This window comes from Wyeomyia smithii, chromosome 2 (genome assembly GCF_029784165.1).
Source record: "Wyeomyia smithii strain HCP4-BCI-WySm-NY-G18 chromosome 2, ASM2978416v1, whole genome shotgun sequence".
Lineage (NCBI taxonomy): Eukaryota > Metazoa > Arthropoda > Insecta > Diptera > Culicidae > Wyeomyia > Wyeomyia smithii.
The window spans coordinates 186,691,704-186,718,551 of record NC_073695.1 but is presented as its reverse complement, the minus strand read 5'-3'; the positions used below and the strand labels follow the sequence as shown (position 1 = coordinate 186,718,551).

Below are 26,848 nucleotides of genomic sequence, written 5' to 3'. Positions count from 1 at the left end.
GTGACGTCTAAAGACTTCCTGATTGATAGCAAAGCACTGCACATAGAATATAAGTGCAACAACACAGGTGAAACAAAACTCTAAACATTATGAGGCAGCCTCAAAACATGTTAGGAGCTGCATAGCAGCAAGGTTACAGAGTTCACTTTGACAAGTGAATGATCATGGGTTTGAATCTCAGTAGAATCAGGGTCATTAGGTGTCAAAGGAATTAAGCAAGGGTTTATTCTCGTTGAATTTTATACTACTGCGACTAACCCTCGACCACATAAGCCCTTCTTATGACCGGTCAGAAGAACACACAGTTGAAACCTGTCCAGGGAATTACAATTGGCGATACTTGGTATGAGAAACAAGCAGTTAGCGTATAATACGAAGGGTAAAAAATACACAATCAAGCACGGATGAATGAATAAAAAGCTTAGCACTTAGTCTCAATAGTAGTAATTTATAATAAAAGAGTGTGGCATACAGCAGACACCCGGGCAAAACCATAATAGATCAACCTTCCTGGTCGCAGTGATAAGTCTATACAGAGAAAAAAAAAAACTGAGCTGAGTGTTCATCTACAGTCCCATCACAATTATGGGGCATTCGACGTAAAACCTTATGTTGAAAAATTGTTATAAAATCAGATAAAAATCCAATACTTTTCTATGAGGGAAATAATATTCGCAGAAAAATATCACCTTAGTTGAAGAATGAATCCTTACCCTTTGCAAAGAATTGTCACGCACTCTATTTCACTCTCAGTCGTGATCAAAATGCCGGTAAAACAAGAGGTGAGAGCATAGATTTTACATTTCTTCCAAGCAAAAAAGAAAGTTTAAAAAAGTACACAGTACCTATATCATATCCATGCTTTCATGACAAAAATCCGGAAGAGAGGTAACGGCTGTTTAACGGAGATAATAAATAAAGAAACACTCCGATCCCTGCTCAACACTTTTTCATCGGTAAAAAATTTAAACTTGACCACTTTGAGGCAAGAATCGAATTCTGATTCATTTCGTCACTGAAAAATAAATCCAATATTTACCATTAGATCATAAATAAATAAATTTTCCTGACTTTTCCCTTCTTCGTGGAATCATTTCACCGTTGAAAATGGTCGTGAAACAATTCCACGCGAAACGTCGCTTTTTCCGTTTTCACTTCAGTAATATGGCACTTATAATAACCCAGATTTCACGGCAGATGTCATTTTGCGAAGTTTTTCTCACTCACGTGAGCCCCGTAATAGGACTTTATTCACTTCACTCTGATTACACTGTGAAGTGACTCCCGTAATAAGTCCTTTTTTTTAATGTGTATTTTCAATCATTACTTTTTTTTCCTTCAACTGATATATCAGAATTAGGGGCCTCTTTGTTCAATTCACCGACCAAATAGAGCCTTAAATAAAGGTACAAAAGAGTTACAAGAAATGTAATGGCTAATGAAAGTTGCTCAATATCTTGAAAATAGACATTTTCTCGTAGAAGTGACACATAATTGCGGATGTGTTGGAGAGCAACGTTAAGCTGAGTTTTAACGATCAACTAAATACTTTTATTATTTTAATCTGTTTTTATTACGTTTGTTGATAATGTTTCGAGTTATGGCATACAGCAAACAAACATTGGCGACTAATTCCACGAAAATTAGATGAAAAATAAAAATATTTTATTTCAACGAATGGGGATTTACTCTAAATAGAATGATCACCTATTAGAAAACGTTCTCTAGAATCATAGCTTAGTAGTTGAATTAGTTTTAACTTATTGTATTCAATGCCAATCAACAAGTCTTTATTAAAGATGAAAACTGTCTTCAATTTACACAAAAGTTTTATCCTAAAAAAATATAATTTCTATAACAACCATTTTGCAACTGCATCAATTTCGGTTTGTCAGCCTCTCCGTTCCGATGATGAATTATGCATTAGCGTTGGACTACACCTTGGCTTAGCCATCTGATGTTCTTAATTCATACGTCCGTTTCACCTTTTCCGTTCGTAGTAACTTTCTCGGTCTCGCTCGGTTTTAGCGACGGAATGTACTGCCCGAGATAGTGGAGTATTAACTCGCGATAGCGATACATCACGATGCTTACGATAGTGATAGCAAACAGTACCCCTGCAATAATTTCATAGTCATTCTCCAAGTGATCGTAATCATTTTCAATGCCAATTAAAGCTCCGAAGAAACGACCGAAACCGAAATGTGCAATAACTGGCAGCGCTTGAGCGATAGCGGTTATCTTGCGCGGCAGGATATCACGGAAATGCATCACAATTGTTACCCAGGTTAGACCAAGTGTAGTTGGTAGTAGAAGATCTTCGATGATGTCCCAGAATTGCCAGTCGAAAATTGCCAACAAAATGTATCGTAGAACTAAAGAAAGGAAAGCCGCAACAAAGATTTTGCAAACTCCAAAAACTTCAATGATTCGTTTCGAGAACACAAGTGCAGGAACAGCTAGTAAATCACCAGCAAGCAGGAAGGTCTTCCACACATTTTTTAATCCAGCAGCTCTCCTTGGTTCACTAGTATCGCTCTCGGTCGGGATGTCGATCATGTGTGTCTCATCGATAGAATCGATGATACTCCAAAGTGATCCTAAGCCAAGGGTAATTAAAAATGGTAGCCAACACTTCTTAGCGTATTTAACGAACGCTGCTGCTGAGAAACACTTTTGCGGTGTAGTTTTGAACCTCCACCAATGTTCCGGTGGAGAAAGGTCCATTTTGAGTGGACTAAGCAGAATAATGGCCGCGGTCGTGTTTAGAAGTATGAACAGGAAATACGGTTGCTCGTAGTCATCGTTAAAGAAAACAATCCATCCAATAGCACCCCATACTAGTTGGCGACCGAAATCGGCCACGCCTGTCGATGGATCTCGAGTTACGATCACAATGATCGTGTTGAACAATGTGAGCGCTGCAAGTAGAAAGAAATCCAATAGAGAGCGTATGGATAGATAGAAGTAGTACGTAGAATCTCCCATGTCGTCATCGCCGTCGTTGTCTTCATCCTGCAAAAGAGCAATATTATAATAATCTTGCAAGTGCGCAGCTTCATTTATTCACCCCATCACAGTTTGTTTCGTACAATAAACTAGTGTTTGATTCGTAAGGCTTTTGTAACGAGCACTCGATTACCGATTTACAGCCCTGTTCCTGGGTTTTTATCCAAGCTTTATCTATATGACATTTGAATCCATCTAGAAAACGTTGATTGGTAAAAAATATAACTTTAGAGCTACTAGGTATAACCGATTGCTTACCCAGGGGATAAATGCACTCTTCACCATCGTCACGTTCACTGTGTTCATCAATGGACGCCTTAACTTGGATAACCTCTCCGTTAGCTGAGTAGCATTTTTCGTCATCATCATCATCATCGTCTACCTCATCTGAACTATCCGCAGCAGGATCGTGGCATATTTTAGGTGCTAAAAACTCACTCTCTTTGTTCTCTTTAGTATCTGAAATTCCATCATTATCATCATCGGGGTCAATGCTATCGGGAATTCCATCATTGTCGTCGTCATTGTCCGTCGAGTCCGGAATACCATCATTGTCATCGTCGTCATCCATTTCATTGGGAATGCCATCTCCATCTAAATCATTCGCGTTACGTGAGCCCTCATCCAGCACATCAAGAACCCCATCATTGTCGTCGTCTAAGTCAATGGCATCTGGAATACCATCATTGTCGTCATCCGTATCTTCGGCATCAGGTATTCCATCGTTGTCGTCGTCATCATCAGCATCGTTCGGAATACCTTTCCAGAACAACAAAATTTATTCAAATGGCTTATAACAAAACTTGTTTTGGTTTACCGTCTCCGTCCAGATCATCGCTTAAAGGTTTTCCTTCAAGTACATCCGGAATGCCATCATTGTCATCATCAACGTCCTCGGTGTCAGGAATCCCATCATTATCGTCATCATCATCTTCCGTATCTGGAATTCCATCATTGTCATCATCGTCATCTTCTTCGTTTGGAATACCTACATGCGAGCGGGGATCGAGCAATATGATATACTTGCCAATTGTAGGGTATGCCAATTTAACATTGTCGTGTAAAATTTCTAAACACTTTTGTGGTGGTTATGTGATTTCGTGGAGTGTTAGATCGTTAGATGGTGCTATCAAACCTACCGTCACCGTCCAAATCATTCGGCTTGTAGACAGCGTCCTTATCTTTGATATCCGGTATACCGTCGTTGTCATCATCACTGTCCAAGACGTCGGGCACTCCATCATTGTCATCATCAGTGTCCTGAATATCCGGAATACCGTCATTATCATCATCGTCATCCTGATCATTCGGAATTCCTGGTAAAACATGGTACATTAATGTTTACGAATTTCTTGACTTATGACACATGTGAGTTTAGGCTCCTAAAATCTTCAAATTTTGAAGTCTTCGTGAAAGGTATCTTAACGCGTTGGATATGATGGAGCAGAATCACTTAGAACACAAGGAGATAATGACGAGCAGTGATGATGATCGATCCATGATCAGTTTCAATACAAGTTGTAGATTATCGTACAATTCATAATGCTGTGTTATAAATTCACAAATAGAACAGGACAGTCAAAGAGGGTGTATTTCAAATACACTTATGAAGATTGAAAGCAGGCATCGAAGCTTACGTACCATCCCCATCTAAATCATTGCCCTTAGATTGTGCATCGGAATCGGCTGCATCCGGAATACCATCATTGTCGTCATCATCATCTTGAGCGTCTGGTACACCGTCATTGTCGTCATCATCGTCCAGCACGTCCGGGATGCCATCATTGTCGTCGTCCGGATCCTGATCATTTGGAATTCCTGAAAATATGTCCGGCCAATTGCTAACTATGTTTACAATATGTCAACCCTATCTCTGACAACAAGTCCACACTCTAACCAATTGAATAAGTCACATTAACCACTGTACCCACAAACATACCATCTCCATCTAGATCGTTTGCTGTCATTTTAGAATCAGCATCCACACTGTCCGGAATGCCATCGTTATCATCATCCATGTCCTGGGCATCAGGTATGCCATCATTATCATCGTCGTCATCCTGCGAGTCTAGAATGCCATCATTGTCGTCATCTGGGTCCTGATCATTGGGAATACCGTCCCCGTCAAGATCGTTGCTGGAGGCAGTGTTTCCTCCGCCACTACCGTCATCCGTTCGTATAGCTTCCGATTCATCAGCTACATCATCTGAATCATCGCCATCATCCTCGTCACTGTCACGGAGAGCGGCCAACCGTAAGTCATGTTCCTGTCGCTGGTAGCAGTTGGACTCGAAGTGGGCCTCTTGTTGACAACTGTAGCTACAGTGCTCCAAGTTTAAAAGGCCAGCCTGGCGTAGAAAAAGGATGAAAGAATAAGTTAAATTAGGTTTCCGTATAAACATCTTCTTATTAATTACACTATTCGATTAAATGAAAAAAGTGCATTCCAAAAGATCAAACCGGAGAAAATAAAATGATTAGGGGTATTGGGGGTAAGCCCGGCACTGAGGGTAAGACCGTCACCCCTTGGATTTTACTAGAAAACGCTAATTAACTGTGTTTTGGAATATGTGAAGTGATGATATTCAATATTTTAGATATTTTCAGACACATCGAAGCCACCGTGAAACGTCAAACTTCAAATTAATAGACAAAACACACGTTACTGCAGCTCATTCGTAAACGGATGTAATTTTTCGTAAGTGGAACTTAAGCTTTTATTCATTTGAACAGACTAAAATAATTTTGTATTATTAGCAATCACAGGAATTCGATCTGACGTAAATTGAAGCGATAAATTAGTAGAAATACTCTTTTTGAAAAAAATGTTTGCTGTCGGGGTAACACCGTTACCCAGTGAGTGGGGTAAGCCCGACATTGTCTGAGGTTAGTTGGATGTTACTGACACATATTTTTCAACAATTACTGGTTATTTGCTGCTAAATAAATTAATAAATCGACTTAAAACCATGCACTTAAGCTCTTCTGTGATTTATGAATGATTCCAAGGGTTATTAGAGGTGTCAAATGTAATGAATCAAGTCACAAAACTGACCGCTTTCCCGGTGGTATTCGGAACATGCTCTGGTGTGGTCAAGGTGATCCTGGCTTCGATGAAACTAGTTATTAATATGATTTAAAGTGCCACGTGATAGGCTTGCCGAGTATGAAATTCTTTCATTGTTTATACAAATCATTCACCAGTACTTGTTTCGGCAATCTCCTCAGAACCAGCTAACCGTCAACAACCAAATTCAACAGTAACATACAAAAATGTGAGATCTCTCATTTGGCGGTTTCCGAATTCAAATTGGTTAAGTTATTTCGAGTAAATTCATGAACAAACTTAGGTGCTGGTGTTACCCCCAAGGGGTGCCGGTTTCACCCGCACTGGTTGCTAAACGTTGTTTTTATCTTAGGTTCAAAACTTCACTATTCCTAGTAAAATAACAGTTTGAAAGTACTGACAGTCTTCATATCTTGTTGAAAACAACCTGGGCAATGATTTTGTGAAAGAAATATAACAATATTTGCCATCAAGTCCTACTAAAGAATCATTTTCCTTAGGGGGCCGGGCTTACCCCCAGTACCCCTATAGCTTTTCAACCATTCCTATGAATTTTGGTGACCATTACCATTACCAAAACGCGTCAATCTACGTGAGAGTTCGCATAGTAATTGCTCGCCGGGTTCGTCGCTTCAACGTTATGTTTACGAGAAAACTCATTTAAGTCTCTGAAAACAAAGTTAATGGTTAGGGACACCAATAGTCACAGGAATGGTTGAATAGCTAAAATCTTTAATTTTTTTCCGGTTTGAGCTTTTGTAGTGCAGCTCTGTTGACCAGTGTTTTATAACATATTTATCTCAAATATATGCTAGCTTCAATTTCGATCCATGATATTTGAGTAGGTTGTTAACAATCCACAATTGATCAAAGAGAACAAGATTTGAAAAACCCAACAATTGTCTACAAAAACTTATGGCATCTGTATTTTTGAATGTGCACAGTATAACAACCATCGTCTAAAACAAACTTAAATTCGGCAATTAAAAATATTTATTGATGAATTTAACAATTTTTTTCACGGAAATGGCTCATGAATCGCTTTCTTTCGCTATAACTGAAAAACAAGAAACTGTTACCGAATAAAGGTGTTGCTTATAGTCCGATGTTTTTGCAAAATTGTCAGTTAACAGTCGATCTTCGTTAAGATGGTGGTTGCTAACAACTTTTCCCCCAACAAAAAACAATATCGCACGCTTAGCCTTGGGGCTAATAGCGGTCTCGATCAACTAGATTAGTTGAGAGAATTCGTTATCGATATTGTTTTTGGCACATTTTGTATGTGTAGGATAAGTACAACGATACACCGTGCCCCAGTGCTGAGTCGAGAAAATTTCCAGCTCGAAAAGATCCTCGACTCGATCGGGAATCGAACCCGGTATCACAACCGTGTGGGAGAGCTAGCCGACCGACATCGCTAACCACAGAGCCACGGGGACCACAACTTTTCCCTCAAGCCCTCTTGAAAAAAAATGCGGTCGTAGCAAGTGAAAATTCAGCGGAATAGATGTGTAGTAATTAATTTATTTGTGATGCTCCCAACACCTAATGTTAGTATTCTTATAATACCATAGTTTATTTATTGTAGTTCTATTTTGGATTTCCTATTGCGGAAGGTTACAAATTATAGCAAACAATCCGAAAAATCTGCTTCAAAATAGTTTCTTTAGCCAGCGGTGACAATAGTAACTGTTGCTAGAATTAAGAGTCCGTTTGCACAAAATCTAATCAATGATTTACAGATTAGCTGTTAATTTATGACAGCCGCCTTGCGTGGCAATTTTCAACAAGTTTTGGCCTATGCACACTCAACGTGCACGACGGAGAGGGAGTAATGGACACGCTGGACACGACATTTTTCTCCGAAAAAATGAATATCCACAAAAAATGGTTAGATATTCTGGTCTCTGAGGTCATTGTCAGATATATTTCATATAAACTTGAAATCATTTCTTTCGTTTTTTTTTTTTTCATTTGGAAAAGGTTAAAAAGATATTTTTTCTTTCTTGCTTCCACTCGTTAGCAGAGGAACTTTTAATTTTTTTTCCAGGCTAATTGCTCATAAACATTGTTTTATTTCCTTGATACATTCTTACCTCCCAGTTAGTCTCGGGGTACGATGCTGGTCGAAAAAGCCAGTTGTCGTGGGTTCGAGTCTCGGCTCGGGAGGTACTGTTAGTGTCAGTAGGATCGTAGCGCTAGCCCCGCAATTGTCCTGTACACTAAACAGTTGGCTGCGAAGTCTGTGTATAAGAAACAGAAGGTCGAGTTCCGAGTCGGATGGTAGCACCAAGGCTTTGCTTTGCTTACATTCTTAACTAAGCTGTGAGCTAAATTTGGAATCTGTTTTATCTTTAGTCTTTAGCTTTTTAGTCTATTAGGCTGAATTTCCTATCGTTAAAATTAATTTATACTTTATTAGTTTGACCCAAATTTAAGGTTTTTTTCCATAGACTTCAGGAGTGTTCTCAAGAATTTTCAGTTAATTCGAAATAGTTTGTTTTGTTATTAAATTTTTATATATTTTTAGACAAGCTTTATTTTTTCTTTTGCTCCTTAGAGATTTTTTTGGCTGAATTTTGATCAATCAAGGCGTTTTAAACCATAGGTGTGCTGTAGTTAAATAAAGTAAATTTTTATATCTTTTTCAGATTTCGTACGTTTCAGACATATAGAGAATCAATTTTCAGCTCGATTTTGTCCTGTTCGAAATAATTTAAACCGCTCTTTTGGCTACTTTTGTTTTTGAAACCACTTCCAGCTAGATTCAGTTCATATCTGCTTTGGTTTATTTTTTTTTTCTTTGGCATTGTTTTTCAGGTATTTTAAGTTAGTTCTAACCATAGGTACCAACTTTAGGGGGGCAAGGCACTCTTTGCCTTCCCAATATTTTTTCCGAAGGGCAACGTATCATTTTGCCCCCTCAATAATTCTATAAAGTTGGCGTCTCTTTTTCAATTTTCCTGATAGTTTTATTTGTCATTATTAATCTTTACAGCCAAAACTATGGTCTATGGTAGTTACTATCAGGATTGTCATTTCATACTTAGCGTCAAGACGTATCGCACGCAAAGTATTTGTGCAATATTTTTATAGAATAAGATAAATCATATTTTTTCGGAACCCCTTGCCCCTCCAATAGTTCTATGAAGTCGGCGCCCATGGTTCTAACCATTTGTTTGTTCTGTTCATTTAAAAGCTTTTGGTTATTTTCAGTTAAACTAAAATGTTAAATGCTTCAAAGTGGTGCAGTTGAATTCGGGATTATTCTTGAGGTAAATGTTGAAATTCATTTGATATGTATGAAAATTTTGGAGACATCAATCGATTTACACTTGCGAATTGTAATTTTTTTTTTTTATTATTTTTGGTTTTGGTCTCAACTGTCTTTCAGAAGTAATCATAAGTTTTTGGACGATATTCAGTTCACTTTTTTCAGTTTAAAAAATATTGCTTTCTTTCAGGTTATTTTCTTACATTTTTTGTTTTTAATTTTTTTGTATTTTTGTCTTCCTGAGAACTTGTTGAACTAAAATAGAAATTATACGTCTTAATGCATTTTTAGTTAAAATTTGTAGGAGCCATTTTTGTTCCATCCGTCTTTGCTATAATTTTTTCGGTTATCCTCAGCGGATTTTGCTACAAACTCTAGGTTGTATCGGCGTTGCACTTCAATCTATCAGATAGATTGAAGTGAAACACCGGTATAACCTAGAGTTTGCAGCAAAACCCGCTGAGAATGACCAAAATAATTATAATAAAGTAAGGCGAAACGTTCGGAAATATTTGTCTTTTAGGTCTACTTTCCAACGAAAACTGTCGATTATCCATCATATATAAAATCAAGCGGCGGAACATAGTGTTAATTGACAAAAAGATATGGTTCGTACGCATTGCATTTTTGACCAAGTGAAGTGGTAGTGGCAACAATAAAAAGGAATGGTTTCACCACAGACAAACAGACGTAACACTGGAAACTGGCTCCATCGCCACAAAAAACGTTCATTTCAAATTTTCCACCGAATAACAGTCATCGCGCGAAAACGCCGTCTGGGGCGCTGTCATGCAATCTCATACATATTTTGTAGTTCCCCATTTGACACATGCAGTAACGCTGGCGCTGATGTCGAAATACATGACGCAGCGCGAACACGACAGCAGATTTACTAACGTAAAGTAATGGAATCATCTAAACGATGATTTTATTGAAAATTTGTTCGACGTGTTAGTCTGTGGTTTCACTATTTTGTCTTTCGACATCGATTGGGCTTGTGTTTTTTTCGCTAAGCTTCGTGCGCAATAAAAGGCTTTTTTGCACCAGCTGTTCCTGCTGTTACTCGCCCGTGCGGCGCAATAATACCAAGTTACACAAGTGAACAGGGAGTCAGAAGATAAGAGTTGGTATTGGTATCTGCGGTGCGAAGTGGAATAAGTTGGTAAATGGCTGGGCACTTGTCACTTGAGACCCTATATTGTGATCATACACCTCTGACTAGCAACTCCTATTCCAACCTAACCCCCGGTGAAAACTATAGACTGGAAAGGGAGAACGTACGTAGCTGTATCCCCATGTTAGGGGCTGCGTACAACAACGTCTGGCTCGGAGCAGGCGGCTGAATCACGAAACGCGGTACCTCGCCAGTTATATCTAAGACGGCAGCCCCGTCGCGAGACTAGGTAGCGCAGCCCTAGTAAGGCAGCATACCGAATATAAAATATATAAATACGGAACGGAATAATCGGCGTGGACCTGAGTGAACGAAAAAGGACAACGATTATTGGAAACTCGTTACTTGGAATGTAAGCACTCTATTCGAACCGGCACGTGCAGGTATCCTGGTTGGAGAGCTGCAGAAGGTGAATGTTGAGGTTGCTGCCATACAGGCCGAAAACGGGAGAACGCGAGTTTCGGGCAGTAGATCCTATTGCGGGCACTATATTTAAGTACCACATCTACTACAGTGGCGGCGTGAAAACAGAAAGAGGAGTCGGCTTTGTGCTCATAGGGAAACAGATGAAGCGTGTCATTAGATGGAGGCCGTTCAGTGACCGTATATGCGTGTTGAGAATTACGGGCAAATTTTTCAACTACAGCCTGATAAATGTGAACGCACCGACCAATGATAAATCCGATGAAGAGAAGGAGGAGTTCTATGAGCTCCTGGAAAAGACGCTTTTTTGCACGCCGGAATATACCTAAGCACACCTGGAGGCACCCAAATGAAGAGGTCTGCTCTCAGAACGACCATATTCTGATTGATAGTTCGCACTTTTCAGACGTTACAGACGTGAGGGCGTTTAGAGGACCAAACTTTGTTTCGAATCATTATCTCGTGGTATTCAAGATTCGCGCCCGATTATCCAACGTGTTGAAATCCAGGACGATAAGGAGGATACAGTTGAACATCCAGCGGCTATCAACTAGAGAAGTGGCTACAGAGTACCTGCAGAAGGTTGATGAGCGGATCGAGGATCAAGTTGGAGGTAGCCTGAACGAACAGTGGAGGCATGTCCACAGTACAATCAGCACCACAGTTAGCCACGGCTGTGACTCGTTAGAGCGTATGAAGATACCGGTAGCTAGAGCTGCTGAAAAAAGACTCCATCGCCGGAAGAAACGACAGCTTTGGAAGTATTCTTGCGGACGCGGAAGGTTGCTTCTCAAGGCACGATGCGAGAAACTTCTACAAGAAGATTAATGGAATCAGGAACCGAAACGTGTCCCTGTCATGTGCAACGATAGGGAGGGGAACCTGATTACCGATAGAACGGAGGTGGCTAGGCGTTGGAAGGAACATTTTTGTGTGCTGTTGAATGGTGAAGAAAACAGTGTAGTTGAAAGGAGCAGGATGGTGATTTAGGATGATGGCAAAACTGTGGACCTACCATCCGTGGACGAGTTGAAGAAAGCTGTGAAAGAGCTGAAGATACGCAAGGCAGCTAGTAAGGACGACATTCCAACCGAACTCTTCAAAGTCAGGAGCGAACAGCTGTATAGTGCTTTACACCGGATCATGCTGAGAGTGTGCTCCAATGAAGAATTACCCTTGGACTGGTTGGAGGGTCTCATATGTCCGATATATAAGTATGGCCACCGCCTGGACTGTGGAAATTATTGAGGCATAACCCTTCTCAACACCGTTTACAAAATTCTCTCCCGCTTTCTGTTCCATAGACTGAGGCCATTGTCCGAGACCTTTGCGATTACCAATGTGGTTTTCAAAGGGGGACGCTCTACTACGGACTAATGTTCACCCTGCGAAAGATCCTCGATAAATTTCGAGATTTCAACTTGTGGACTTACCATCTGTTCGTAGACTTCAGGGCAGCGTTCGATACAGCTCAAAGAAATGAGGTATAGCGAATTTTGCTCAAACATGGTTTCCCAATAAAACTAATTAGGCTGATGCGTGCCACCCTTGAAGGCTCTACATCATGCGTCAGGATAACCGGTGAGATATCGGACTCCTTCGTGACGCTAGATGGTTTGAAGCAGGGAGACGGGCTGTCGAACTTATTGTCTCACATGCTTCTAGGATTTGCGGACGATATTGACATCATAGGTATCAACCGTAGAGCAGTGGAAGAGGCCTTCGGACCTCTCAGGAGGGAAGCTGCGAGAATAGGGCTCATCATTAACTCTTTTAAAACGAAATACATGGTGGCTGGCAGAGAGCGTGGTAGTCCGACGGATGTTGGTGCCGAAGTGGTGTTAGATGGGGAGCTTTTGAAGTAGTTGACGAATTTATTGCTTTGGGTACATTACTGACATGTGACAAAGAGGTTAGCCGTGAGATAAAAAGGCGGATAGCAGCTGCAAACAGAGCCTTTTACGGATTACGTAACCAGCTGAGGTCCCGCAGTTTGCGAACCCGTACTTAACTTGCACTCTACAAAACACTAATTCTCCCCGTGGCCCTCTACGGCCATGAAGCATGGACGTTGAAAGAGGCCAATCGGCTAGCTCTTGGTGTTTTTGAACGTAGGATTTTGCGTTCAATCCTTGGCGGCAAACTAGAAAATAGTGTTTGGCGCAGACGCATGAACCATGAAGTGTACCAGGTGTACAAATCGGCGGATATAGTCAAGCGGATAAAACACGGCGAGTTGCAGTGGGCTGGGCATGTAGCCGGAAGAACGACCAGCAAAGACTATGTTTAGCAGAAATCCCGATAGAGGCCGTTGACACTCGTTGGATGTGTGCTGTCGATGAGGACGCCCACGAAATAGATGTTAGGGGAGATTGGAGGATAGCAGCTCAAGACCGAGTGACATGGCGATGTATCCTGGATTCGGTATTGGATAGATAATCGGTCTGTCGCCGTGAAAGTAAAGTCTCGTATGCGTGGTGGGCTGGCATTGGTGGGAGAATGTGTGTTTAGGAAATAAATTGGAGTGTTGTTATATATTTTATGCACCCAGTCTTTCGATTTCATCAATTACCACGGAGACATGATAATAAAAACCTTCCTTTCCGCCGGAGTCGAAGAAATTTAGAAATAAACTCGGTCTCGGTCTGACCGTGCAGCCGGAGATTGTTCACGCGTTACTTTTATAAAGGCGTGATACAAATTAAAGTAGGTTTTGTTCGGTCGATAAACATCGGGATTGCGAAAAGTATGCCTTTCAGAGAACCACGTCTTCCGAAATGCCTTGGCTTTCATAAGGGTACTTAAAATTGATAATAGACAAACATATAAACACCTGGAAACTCAGAGTGATGGAGGGTCTTTGCGCGCGTCGCTCGTATAGATTTACGGTTTTTGAAAAGAAAATTTTCATCGGTCGCCTTCGTAATGAATCGGAGTCGCGCGCAACATTATTCTATTTCGTCACCTACCATGGTGATGCAACCCTTCCATTCCGTCGCAGTTGTGGAGATGCAGAGGTAAATTCGGTTTTCGACAACAACTGTTACACCTTCTTCCTCATCCTAGCGACCGTAAGGACGAGGCCGATGCCGTTATCGATCTATACAAAGCAGAAGCTACTGAATTGTTGTACATTGAGGATGGTAAACTAATCCCAAGCTACCATATACTTGATTCTCTGTGAAACTTCACTAGCTCAGATCCATCATAGAGGAGCTACTACAAAATATACGGTCGTCAAGCCCTCAAACTAAAGCTCAAGCTCATGCATTTTTAGTTAAATTTGGTGTACTCAAGCAATACACATTGTTGTAATCAACCAAATGCAACTCTCTATGCAGCAAATCAGAAATTTTAATAATTCGCATCCGTTATTTTTATTCGACTTGAAAGCAACCGAAAAAGCGCAAGTTACTCAATTCTTTTAAATTTCATTGGACAACCGGAAAAGTTTCATGCACCGTTGAAAAAGTTTCAAAACAACTAATATTGACTAGTAGCATTTCAAAATATGTTACAGGTGCTGCTTGGGTAGGGTATGGTACATTGCATTAGAATGGAGCAAAATATGACAAAGAAAACCCCTAACGCAGTAGGCCTACAACCTATTTTTTATGATTCAAATTTGTACGAATTTTACACAATATTAATGTGTTTCGCACAATCCAATTTCGGCGTGTAAAGTTTCCTTATTCTTAAAACCTTCCCGAGTTAAATGTAGAATCATTGAAAGATAGTTTTTCTCGGCCTTTCAAATTTTCTGGATTAAATTCAGAATTTTTATTTATCTTACTGCTTTCCTCTTTTTAATGGTGAGCATCAAGTATCTTCAGCCAATATTTGTTGAGCTGTCATGAAATTTTTTTCGGAATTGAGTTTACTTCAAATAAACTTAATACATTTTTGGTATTTTAAAACATGTTCAACCAGATTTGATTGAGTTTTGAGTAGGTGAATTTATCTTAAAAATAAAATTAGTATCTTTTGATCAATACGTTTAATTTCGAAATTTTAGGTAATTAGTTTTACCCCACCCCACAGTAATTTTTGACGCTTATATTTGTTTGGTTACCATGACAATACTATTCGTTTCACATGTAAGAAATGGTGATTTGTTTTGTAATTTTGTGACACAATTCTACAGAAACGTTTAATTTGAACTGATGAGTGATATTTATATAAATTTAATTGCCATGGACCGTGTGCCCATAGAAAAAAGATTTTTGATTTCGACAATGATCGCTTCAAGAGTATTTGAAAGTACAAATTTGTATTAGCTCTATCAACAACAGAGTGGTAGCCCTATTTTTGCTTTTGTTTGATCAAAATTTGATCAAATACTTAACATATAGGACATTATCATTCTCTTTTCTGATCAACTCGAATTGAAATTTCTATACGAATTTGAAACTAATTGAAATTAAGAATATCGTTCTCAAATCCGTTCGAATAAAATTTTACGGTCGATTTTTTTTATAATGTAGCCATTAACAAGTATAAGAGTTTATCGTGCCGTGTCAAATAAACCAAACTTAAACTAAAAAAGTATAAGAGTGATTAACCATATAATGTAACCTGATAACATACGCACCTTATTATGATCCCAATCATGGCACACGCCTTCGGCCGTGCACTTCTCCTGCAGTAGATAGGCGCCCTTCTTGTTGCACATGAAGCTCACCTGCGGCTGGCACAAGGGCGGTGGTGAATTCCGCTCCACGCCGAACATTAATATCGCGTACAGAACAATCGAAGCTAGCAAACTGAGTGCAGTCAGGATTCGAACTCGCTTTCCGTACGCAAATGCGCTCGAGGTAGCCCATTTATCCACCAAAAGTGCGAATAGAAGAGGCCCAAAAAGGGCCGCGATCGGAATAATTATCGAAATCGAATAGATTTCATTATAATCGAACCCCTTATGAGCCATATTTGACTGCAGAAAGGGGTAGATGCATCCCAACCCTGAAAAAAGGTTCGAAAAAAATAGTTTTGTATGAAATAATTAACAGCTGTCGTTTGTCGATGAAGTTGATGAATTGGTTCAAAATAAAAATAATTATTGCCAGCGATCTGCTCACCTCCATAGAATAGAAATAGAACACATTTTAGCGAGATGCAATGTTTGCTCTCGAACAGCACTTTGCCCTCCATCTTCCGGAGACGTGCGATCTCACGCTTCGCTGCTGTTGTCCTCTGCTATCCTTCCTATTTAAGCCAGTACCCGGTGCTGGTTTCCCGTTAGCCTCCCAATCGGAGGGGAAGAAGCGTAGTTTGCCAACTGTGAACGATGAATTGGTGCTATTAATGTTTAACACTGATTACCACGTACACCTGAGAGGTGCTTCTAAGATTTACAGTCTGGTTCAATGAATGCTGTGGTTAATGTGTTTCAGTTCCCCGAACATATATAAAAATTAAATTTTTAGTTCGTCGTTCTCGGTAAACAAAAAAAAAACAAGGTTCAATTACCGTCTCAATTTATTAAGCAGCTGAAAAGTCTCGTTGGGTGTTACCTAGTAAGTGCAGTGCTGCTTAATACATACTATGATAAATTAGGTGATAGAAAGTTATAGCTTTATTCACTAACGACCACCGATTTATTATGACCTAGATGTTACATTGTAATTTTGGAATAGTGGTCAATTTGTCGACAGTTGAACAACTTATTCCATCATCGGATTTTCATTTTTCACAGCGGTAATTAAATCCCGAAACAATACAAGATTGGTAACAATATCCTGCAGATGTGCGAAGCTGCCGATTGCACCTTGACTGTGACTGGTCAGTAAATAAATGAAAATGTTGGCGTACACCAGACGCCAAGTGCAAATATTTTCATCTGTACCGAGATGTTGGGAAGACGATCTCTAACCTGATCAAGTCTGCTGTCTTATTTCAATGTCTCGTTTGTTAGTCAGACGAACGAGTATGCACGCAAAAATAAAAGTGAAGAAACATGTTGGCGGTCTCGTTCATCGGTACAAAAAAATATGTTTATATTTATATACAGTAAACTGTTATTTTGGGTTGCTTACTGTTATTGTGAACATAGAAAAATGTATCAAGTTCCAACAATTATTATACAAAAGTATTGGCATTCCAATAACTACTGCTGTTTATATTGTTCAACAGATGAGTAAAAACTTGGTTTATACCAGGATGTTTGTGTAGAAAGATATATTTAAAACATTTCAGACAATGATGATCCATATATTATTCTTATTCACACGGATTATTTCCTAAGCAACATTTTCAACGTCTCTCGATCAACAGTTGTATTGCAAGAAACTTTGCAGGTTGCACTATTCATTTTTAGAAGTATCCATCAACTCCATGGTATCTACTTATATCGTCAGTTGAATTCAATACTGGCACAACTCAAAATTCATAGTTTCGAGAAAAACGCGTTTGAAAATTTGCAATAAAATTTCTTTTTCCATTTTCGTGAAAAATTCCAATTTTAAGACTTCCCATTTTACTAAACTTGTTTGGGTCTATCATGTGCATGTAATGAGCAAGTTATAAGAATTGTAACCTTATTTTTTGTCTTTTTAGGGATATTTTAGGTTTGTGCAATAAAGGCACATCTTCTTATATTTCTGGAAATATTGTGAATTTTGAAACGGGTCTTTGTGAGTTGAAACATTATAGTATTTGGCATCGTTTGCCATCAATAACTTAAAACTGCAAAATTTTGAGTTGTGCCTGTAATAAATTCAACTGACGATATGTTAAGTTTGCGGGTTTTGACGCCTGTCACAGTTGTCAAAGCTGTTGCATTACGCTATTTTGGTTGAATTTTCACATTTTTTACATGTAACTGTACAAAATACGAGCATTGTTCGAGACGAAATAGAATTGAATATAAATCTTCATTTCGAATCACGCATAGCACATCGCTTGTCGTGGATACTATTAGTTTCATTAAATTTTCCTAAATTGTTATGCCATGAGCTAAATAGTCGAATTCAAACTGATCATGATGAAAATTGTAGACAGAAAGTAATCTGCTCGTACGATCCATGAACGAAACATAAATTAAAAAAAAAAAACAGCAAATCTCCAATTTTCATTTCTTTAATGCATTAACCGTAAACCGTACCTCGTAGAATCAAGTTTTATTGTGAATTTTTTTTGTTTATTGTGAAAAATATTCTTAGATGTTAAAAACAAAAACAAAACCTAAAATTCCACGCAAATGAAAATGTTTGGAAAGAAAACTCATCAAATGAGAACAACAAAATTTGGGTACCTATATAAATTAGTAGAATAATCGCTCCATTATTCATCTCAACAGCTAGGTGCACCTATATTCATCTTATTTCTCTCATTTGTCCAAGTTACCGTCGAATTTCTACAAATTTTTGAAAGTAAATCTATTTGCTCCTCGATTTTGACAAGTGGATGAAAGTCTTACGTTGAAAATATGGCAAAATTTGACGATAAATTGATCAAAAAGGCGTGGTTAGTGGTAATAAATATTGTTTCAGAGATTTGGGAAAAACAACTGAAATTTTTCACGGAGTGGGAACGCTTGAAAATGTGGATGACAACTTAAAACAATCGAAAAAACTATCACTAGCATTAAAAAAATATTACGAATTGAAAAATTCGTTTCCTGGCTTATGACCAATTTTTACCAAAATATTAAAATAAAACAGGATTTTGATATTTCTTGCGAGTTTTTGGCCATTCCATTTCAAAAACATGATCGGTGAACAACTTCAAATGCATTCATGGCAATTCACCAATTCAGGCTCCAACACTGAATACAAAACTTATTTGTTGAACCAAAATGAACACACAATTTTGACAAACAATTTTTTTTTAATTCGTGTGGAATTTGTGTGGAATCTTGAATCAATTTTGATAAAAGTTCACGAAGTAGAAATTTACGACATTTTTTTTTGTTTTTGAGTTTTTTTTTTATTTTAACATGTTTCAAAATAATAATATTACAATAATGCTTTTTTTCGGGATTTAAATTTAAGCTAAAAACATCGGAATCATTCACTAAAATAGGTGTTATTCTCAAGTTAGTACTGATTCATTAGCAACAATCGAAGGTTAGTCAAAACTTGTGATCAATTCTACACAATCCAAGTTTTGCCAGTATAAAGTTTGGCTGAACAGTTGTATCTATTTATCGTCTCAGGTAAAAACTAGAGCCTCCAGAACCTTATATAAAATAAAAAGAAGAAGGTCATAGCACGTCGCTTGGTTTACCTAAATATTTGTTCATCATGTATAAATTGGTTATTAAAAAATATTTTTCAGCAATTTTCATTTATAGTGTTAACAATAATTATAGATATACACGGAAACCAATCTAGAACTTGATTTAGACTCCTCCGATATAATCTTAGACTGTAGGTACTTAAAAGGAAGTGGCCATTTTTCATATCGGTGGGGCCTTGTATTGAAACAGAAATTTAATTAACACTCTAGTGCCCAGTGCCGCCTTTAGACGGTCCTTTGTCAAACCGCTTTGAATCATTCGCTTAAGAAAGATCGTCAAATGTGCTCTTAATTATGTAGGAAACCGCAGTGCCCCCAGGAAATTTTTGACTCATCTGTACTGTTTTAGTATTAGCGTTTTGCGGCTCTTACTTCGATTACTGCAATCAGCAAATGCTTTGCCAACTTGATAATTTTGTGGTTAAACTCAACCAACTTTGTTGTTTTCTGAAACTGCCCATCTTTGTTCAAACAAATTTTCGAAGCGACTCAGCTGACATCTCTTCATTGAGATCGAGTGCTTTTTGAAGGACATTTAAAAAAAATCCTCTAGAAACAGAAGCTTTTTATTAATCGAATGTTCAGAGCATTGCTCAATAAACCCGAATAGGATAATCCTGGAGATAGCTCAAAAAGTTATTACACAATCTGGAAGAACAAATTAAATGTTCATCATCGATGTATGGAAAGGGCAAGACAAATGCACTCATTTGATGAAAAAAAGATATACAGCAAATTCAAACGTCCAAACTTCACATTAACGACCTTTAGCATGAAAACACGGATACGAATCGGAACATGGAACATCTTGACCCTTGCCCGGCAGGACAAGCTGGCTCTATTAGCTAGGGAAGCTAGCCGCTTAAAGCTCGAAATTCTGGGACTGAGTGAAGTCCGTTGGCCGAACACTGCAAGACACCGTCCGGGCGAGTGATATTGCATTCTGGTATACGAGGAGAAAACGCGACTCGGGAGCGAGGCGTTGGGTTCTTGCTAAGCCCGCAGGCTCATGCAGCCTTGATGGAATGGGAACCGACAAACGAAAGAATAGTTGTTGCCAGATTTAGGACACGGGTTAGAAGCAAAAAAAGAGAGTTTTTAAAGACAGTTGAATAGCGTGGTAGAGAAATTTCCAAAGGGGGACATCCAAGTCCATTTGGGCGACTTCAACGCTAAGATTGGTTCCAACAACGAAGACCTCGAACGCGTCATGGGACGCCATGGTTTAGGAGAAATGAGCGAAAACGGAGAACTGTTTGTGGAGTTTTGTGGCAACAACAACATGGTGATTGGGTTTCCCGCTCCCGCTGAAGTTCGAGCTTCGGAGCTGCCAATCGGTAGAACGGTCGAAAAACAATGGCCGAACATCAAGAATGCTTTTATCACGATAAGTGACGATACGATTGGCAAATTACGTAACGGACGAAAGGAATGGATATCGGATGAAACTTAGGGGATGATCGACGAGCGGAAAGAGGCAAAAGCCAACATTGTGAAGGCACGAACAAGAGCAGCTAAAACAGCTGCCCGCCAACAATACGTTGCTCTGGCAAAGGCTGTCAAAGGCTCTTGTAGACGGGACAAGAGAGCCTGGGCCAATTCCCGGGCCGAAGAGGGAGAAAGGGCCGCCGCCAATGGAGATCTCCGCTTGTTGTATGATATTTCTCGCCGCTTTAGTGGTGTAAGGACGAATGCCAGAATGCCGCTGAAAGACAGAGCCGGTCAGTTACTAACTGACAGAACCGACCAGCTCAAGCGCTGGACAGATCACTTTGAGGTGATCCTGAATAGGATCGAGGAGAAATTGACTGAAGGCGTTCGATCGCCTAAACCGCGGAAACATCTGAAACGCACTCAGGCGTAGAGGCGTCCCAGAAAAACTGGTGCAGTTCATCGAAGCACAGTATGAGAAGTTTTCGTGTAAAGTACTACATGAAGGTGTGCTGTCCGACAGTATCAGGGTTAATGCCGGTGTGCGACAGAGCTGTCAACTGTCACCGTTACTATTTCTAATCGCAACATTTGGCGCTCTAACCAGATAACCCTGCATACAAAAACCCGTATCCGTAACGTAAAATTCGTACTGCCGTACGCCTGTGGAACGTGGTGCGTCTAGGCGAATGTAACGTGTAACTGCATGTAACTGCAGGTTTTCGTCAATCGTTGCCTGCGTTATATTATTAGTGCCTAGTAGCCTCACAACTGGATATCCAATTCGGAACTCCACCGTTGATGTCGCCAACTGCCGATAACAACAGAGGTACGAGAACAAAAGTGGGGATGGATCGGCCACACCTTGAGGGTAGAAGCGGACGAAACCTGCAAGGAATCTCTCGACTGGAACCCACAGGGACATCACAGGAGAGGCAGACCTAGGGGCTCATGGCGGTGAAGCGTGGTCAGCGACATCCAGGCTGTTGACGAGAATCTGTCATGGCGACAAGTGAAAGCCATTGTACGCGATCGTCGACAATGGAGAAATTTCACTTCATCCCTTTGTGCCTCCCTACCGGCGGCCATGGACGCATAAGTAAGCATGTAAGTAACTTTCACATTGATGCAATTACGAAAGGGTGAGGGTTGGGCAGATTCTCTTTGTGATACTTGTTCAGAAACACATAATTTTTTAAGTGGTGGGTGAATTTTTGCTGAGAACCCAAGGAAAAATTCCGTTTGTGGAAACTTTGTGAATCTAAAGAAACTAAATAACACGTGTCTGGTAAAGTTCTATTTTGATGCAGTTTTTTCGAGCTATACAAAGCAATACCGGCATAAGTTCACACCTTTGTTGTTACCGCCTATATCAAATTCACATACTAGAATCACTTGAAAGTTTATCTTGTGAGTTTTTCCCGCGCTTTACCAAGGTTATGATAGCTACAGATGTTTGTAAACAACTCAGATAAATTTAAGATGGCCGATATAGAATGTAGTATCGGAGAATGCAAAAAGGACCAATAACACGAGGTGCACTCATTTTTTTTCGTATTTTGGCCTGGTTTGTGACTGGAATACTCTTATGTGTGCCATTCCGATTTCTGCCCGAAATGGACCATATGGAAACCTAGACTCAGATTATTGTTTTGATGTCGGTGTCTTATTAGTACACACGCTCTATAGTTTTCTCTATTTTGTACAGATAGAAGATCGCAGAATCCGGCAACTTTTTTTCTTTTGAATTTTCCTATAACTTTGCCGAAGGCAGCAATTGAAAACAAGAAAAGAAATCTAACTGTTAGGGGGTTGTCAGGTTTTATTTTATGAAACAAACTGGCTTAAGACACTGGATACAAAAAATCAATCTTTCGGTGCATTTTTTATAATAATGGTCTGCGCGAGCACCGTGCAACGGTTTTTTCAACTAGTATAAATATGGTATTACTAATCAATGCCATACTATATGACCCGCCAAAAATAAATCAAAATAATACTGCCACCTGTATGTCAAATGAAAGGGCTCACATTGCAGTGCAGAGCTGCACTTTATTTACATGTTGTTTACGAAAAATAGAATAGTTTGAAGACATATTTGAAGGTGTCGATTAGTTAAGACCTTTGTTACCGTAAGCCAGGGTGAGGTTGTGCCGTACATACCCATTAGGGTGGGGAGAAGTGATCGATTTTCCAGAACCAAGTTTTTTTGGTTTCTTTTGGGGCCCCAAAAAACCCTGAACTTACCGGGAGTCGATTGTTTTTGTCTCCGCTTGGCGCATTGCATTTAGAATTTGTATGAAAATTTATATGAGAAAATCTACTTTTTTGCATTTACCTTTCTAGAGAGCTAAATAGTGATATAATAATGCACTACATTATGTATAGTATTTTAGATGCCTAACAATTTTGTAAGAGACACTGAAGAGCTAGGATGTCCCTAAAAAGAGCTATAACTGTTCAAAGTTGAGTATGTCGATTTAAATGCAGAAAATCTTGTTTTCTGCCAACATTACCAATGTACCGGCGCCAGTAGGATTCTCATCAGAAATAACCTGTCGTAACGAGTTTCTACACTCAGCTGGATCAAACAAACAAAGTCAGGTTAATATTCTAGTCGTAGGTAGAATCTACAACGTGTTTCAGAGGTTACTTCTGATGGAAATCTGACTAACGCCAGTACACTGGCAGTGTTGGCAGAAAAAATGATTTGCAACATTAATATCGACATACTAAACTTTGAACAGCTCTAGTATTTTTTTTTGACACTTTGGCTCTTTAGTGTCTTTGGCCAAGTTGTTGGGCATCAAAAAACCTACCATATAAAGTCATGGAACCTATGGTTTGAGCCACTTTGAGCTTTTTAGAATGGAAAATGCAAAAATGTTGGTTTTTCCATACAAATCTCCATATAAATTTGAAATGCAATGCGCCAAGCGGAGACAAAACCAATCGACCTCCAATAAATTGAGGATTGTTTATGGCTCCAGATAGAACAAAGAAACTTGGTTCTGGCTTTCTGCTATCAAGTTTCGTTTTTTTCCATATAACGATTCCCCACCCTAATACCCATGGTTTGTCAACAATCCCATGAGAGTAGGAACAATCTTACTTGACCAATAAAGTGTATGAAAGTTTGATAAGATACGGGTTGGATGGCCCAGTTTCATTCCGATTTGCGGTATTTCTTATTCTTATTTTTAAATCTAATATAATTTGAACAAGTTGCTACAAAATCAACTGTATTAATTTTCTAGTTCAAAAAATGATTCTAGGAGTAAACATCAAATAGCTTAACAGTCATGCCTTGAAGAATAAGAGAACTGTTTATTATTTTATTATGATTATTAGCTCATTTTTCGTTGGCATAATTCCGCCACTATTCGTGTGCTAATCACGAACGCCCGGCAGAGAAGCCAACGTCTTTTTATTTTCTGATGTGACAGCAGAGATTTTTTACCCCAAGAAATCTCCCAGCGTCGGCTAACATTGTTGGTAACTGGTTGGTTCAACTGTAAAGGGATAACTGCATCCCACACATCGAAATCTATGTCGGCGTTGAGGTTCGAACCTGGGCCACTAGCATGATAAACGTATACATTACAGAGATGTTCCAATACAGTTGACAGTGGTTACTCACGTGTGAAATCATTACCAGAAAACGTGTAAGTGTGTTTCACTCATCGTTTCTCTTTAATTCATACGATATTATCAGTGTTTTTTACTTAAGATGTACACTATATCTATATTGCAAAAAAAATCAAAACTAATTATTTCTGAACATACACAACTCAAAGTTGGTAAAATTTCAATATTACGCCTATCCAATTGGTGAGCGCAAGTTATGTACTGAGATTTCTTATGTTAATTTTAGTTGGACTTCATTTATCGATCATCTTGTCTACAGCCGGCAGAACCGACACACGCCGCTTGAACCAGGATCATCTCGAAAAATAAATATGTAAAGCCATTCATACCGCTAGTGCCATTAAAACTAATTTTGAACACACAATCAGCTGCTACATTCAATTGAACACATAAATACAACACTAGAACGGCATACGAGTAGAATGCCGGTTGTGTGACTTCACCACCCACAACGGCACCCAACCGCCTCCGGAGAAATTGCCACCGAACAGATTGAGAAACTTCATCAAGATCGTCGCGACGATTTAGTATCCGTATGCGAAGGCGATGTCACCAAATCACAGATTCTTTCACTCGTGAAAGATGGAGAGAGATTTTTTTTAATTTTATCGCACTCGGTAATTTGAGGTTACTTTGCTACCGAGGTTTTCTTGCATTTTTTTTTCTTTTTGGTCGCACACTGAAAATTCAGGGACAGCACTGGCTTTCTTAACATGTTCTTAATTTTTCGGTTTTGAGATCTCAACGATTGAGCACACTAAACTAATTTTCGGTCTCATCCCACTGATTTACGTAATTTGCCGGTGGAAGAAATTTTGTTACACTTTTGGACCACATGGATTTGTGTACTGTTCGAGACCACCTGCACTTTGACTCAGTTAGAAACTCGTACGGAGAGAAACAACTATTGTTCCCTTTTTGGGATAACGTAGATCGCTACTTCGCTTTTTCGTGTGGTAGTTATAGAGCATTTTGTTTCAGTTTTTTTCGTTTTGCACCCTCCTCCACTCTTCTTTCCCACAACTAGCTAAACCATCCTGGTAGAAGACAAATCAACCGTTCACTTACTTCCGAACGCGCCGGGAAATCTCACTCAACTGAACTCAAACGGAGCAAACACTTCTGGCCAGTTGTGATGATGATCGCTTTTACTTCCCACACTGCGACGGGAGCTCATGGTGGGAACCTAACCTTTGGGCGCATGCGTTTCCGTCCGGTTTCGAATGTTTGGGTGCAGTTTGAGAATATTTCGATGGAGACGCATGATCATTTGATTGATAAATTCGATTCAATGGAAAAATAGTTTGAATAGTTGTAATGTAGGAGCATAACACCACATCTGCTTGTTACGTTGTTACATAGACTCAGATGAAACAAATTGAATGGTTGTATTTGGATTTTGTTTTATTTTTATCTTCAAAGCCTAGATAATCAGAATGAATGAAATAGTAAAAATTTTGATTTTTTTGATTTGTTACACTTACAGAAAGGACATTTTGATACTAGTTCAACTTAAACATTTTATGGCTTGCGTATATTTACCAGATGAGTTTTATTTCGGTAAATCGATAATCATACTAGTTCAGCTCGAACCGGATGTGATTTGAAAACAGGTGTTGGTTGTGTATAAATATATTGTATTTACTGCAGTGAGAGCGGACTGAGCGCAGCTCAGCTTAAATGTTTTGTTCAAATGAATTACCTGTGTTAGAAAATCATGCAGTTGTAAGAATTTACACTTTACAATGATTTAACGCTAACGTAAGAACTAGCACAATAATCGCGAACGCAGACGGAACACGACGAGTGATCAGACAAGACACTTATTGCTCTTACAGATATAAAAGGATAATATAATAATTACCTTTCGTCTACCGGTTTTGGGCTACATATTGCCCATCGACAGGACGAGATCCCATGTTCAACTGGTTAAAATTCTCGTACGTTATATCGCACGCGTTAACCAGTTGGACATGGGATCGCGGAATTTGACCATTCCTGCTGCCATCTGATCTGATCATCGAGAATGACCTTCTGGTCCTTGCTGGTCGAAGCATTCTACGTCCTCCTTAATGGCTATGCTGATAGGCATCATGCCGGAAAGGACGCAGATTGCATCGTATGACACTGTACGAAACGCACTCGCAACCCACAGGCACATGATACTTTCTAGTTTACCACGATAACCGTTAGTACCTAGCGCTTTGGCCCCCATACCTAAGAATGAACGAAACCATGCTGGCAAGAAGTTTACGCTTACTGCCATACAGCGCTGAGCTATTCGACATCATTCGAGATAGTGCTACAATAGCCGTTAAAGCCCTCTTGCAGGTATAGGTATTTGACGTGACTCTTAAATGTGAGCTTATCATCAATCATAACCCCCAAGAGCTTCAACGATCACTTTGAGGTAATGGTGCAGCCTGCTACTCTGACCACCACGTGTTGCTCTGATTTGCGGTTATTCACCGTGACCTCAGTCTTACGGAACACGCCTGTGGTAATTGGGACGCCCCTTTGACCCTCCTCCGTGTTGTAAACAAGTACTCGATTCTAGAAGTAATTTTCCAGAATCTTGTACAGT

General features: G+C 39.4%; 1 protein-coding gene across 4 annotated transcripts; it reads right to left on the bottom strand.

Moving 5' to 3' along the window:
- Nucleotides 1-1,643: 1,643 nt before the first annotated feature.
- Nucleotides 1,644-25,402, bottom strand: LOC129721676 (uncharacterized). 4 transcript variants are annotated; one of them, XM_055674530.1, is made up of 10 exons: nt 25,333-25,402; nt 16,026-16,225; nt 15,539-15,909; nt 4,949-5,357; nt 4,651-4,827; nt 4,149-4,325; nt 3,827-3,997; nt 3,268-3,768; nt 3,071-3,204; nt 1,644-3,015 (listed from the first exon to the last, which is right to left on the bottom strand). In XM_055674530.1, exons 2-10 carry the CDS (start codon nt 16,096-16,098, stop codon nt 1,969-1,971), a joined length of 3,060 nt encoding a protein of 1,019 aa, XP_055530505.1. In that variant the 5' UTR covers nt 16,099-16,225; nt 25,333-25,402; the 3' UTR covers nt 1,644-1,968. The 4 variants fall into 4 exon arrangements, with proteins under 4 accessions (XP_055530505.1, XP_055530508.1, XP_055530507.1 ...); XM_055674533.1 differs by having other exon boundaries at nt 3,827-3,949; XM_055674532.1 differs by lacking the exon at nt 25,333-25,402 and adding an exon at nt 24,594-25,288.
- Between the last annotated feature and the right edge of the window lie 1,446 nt (nt 25,403-26,848).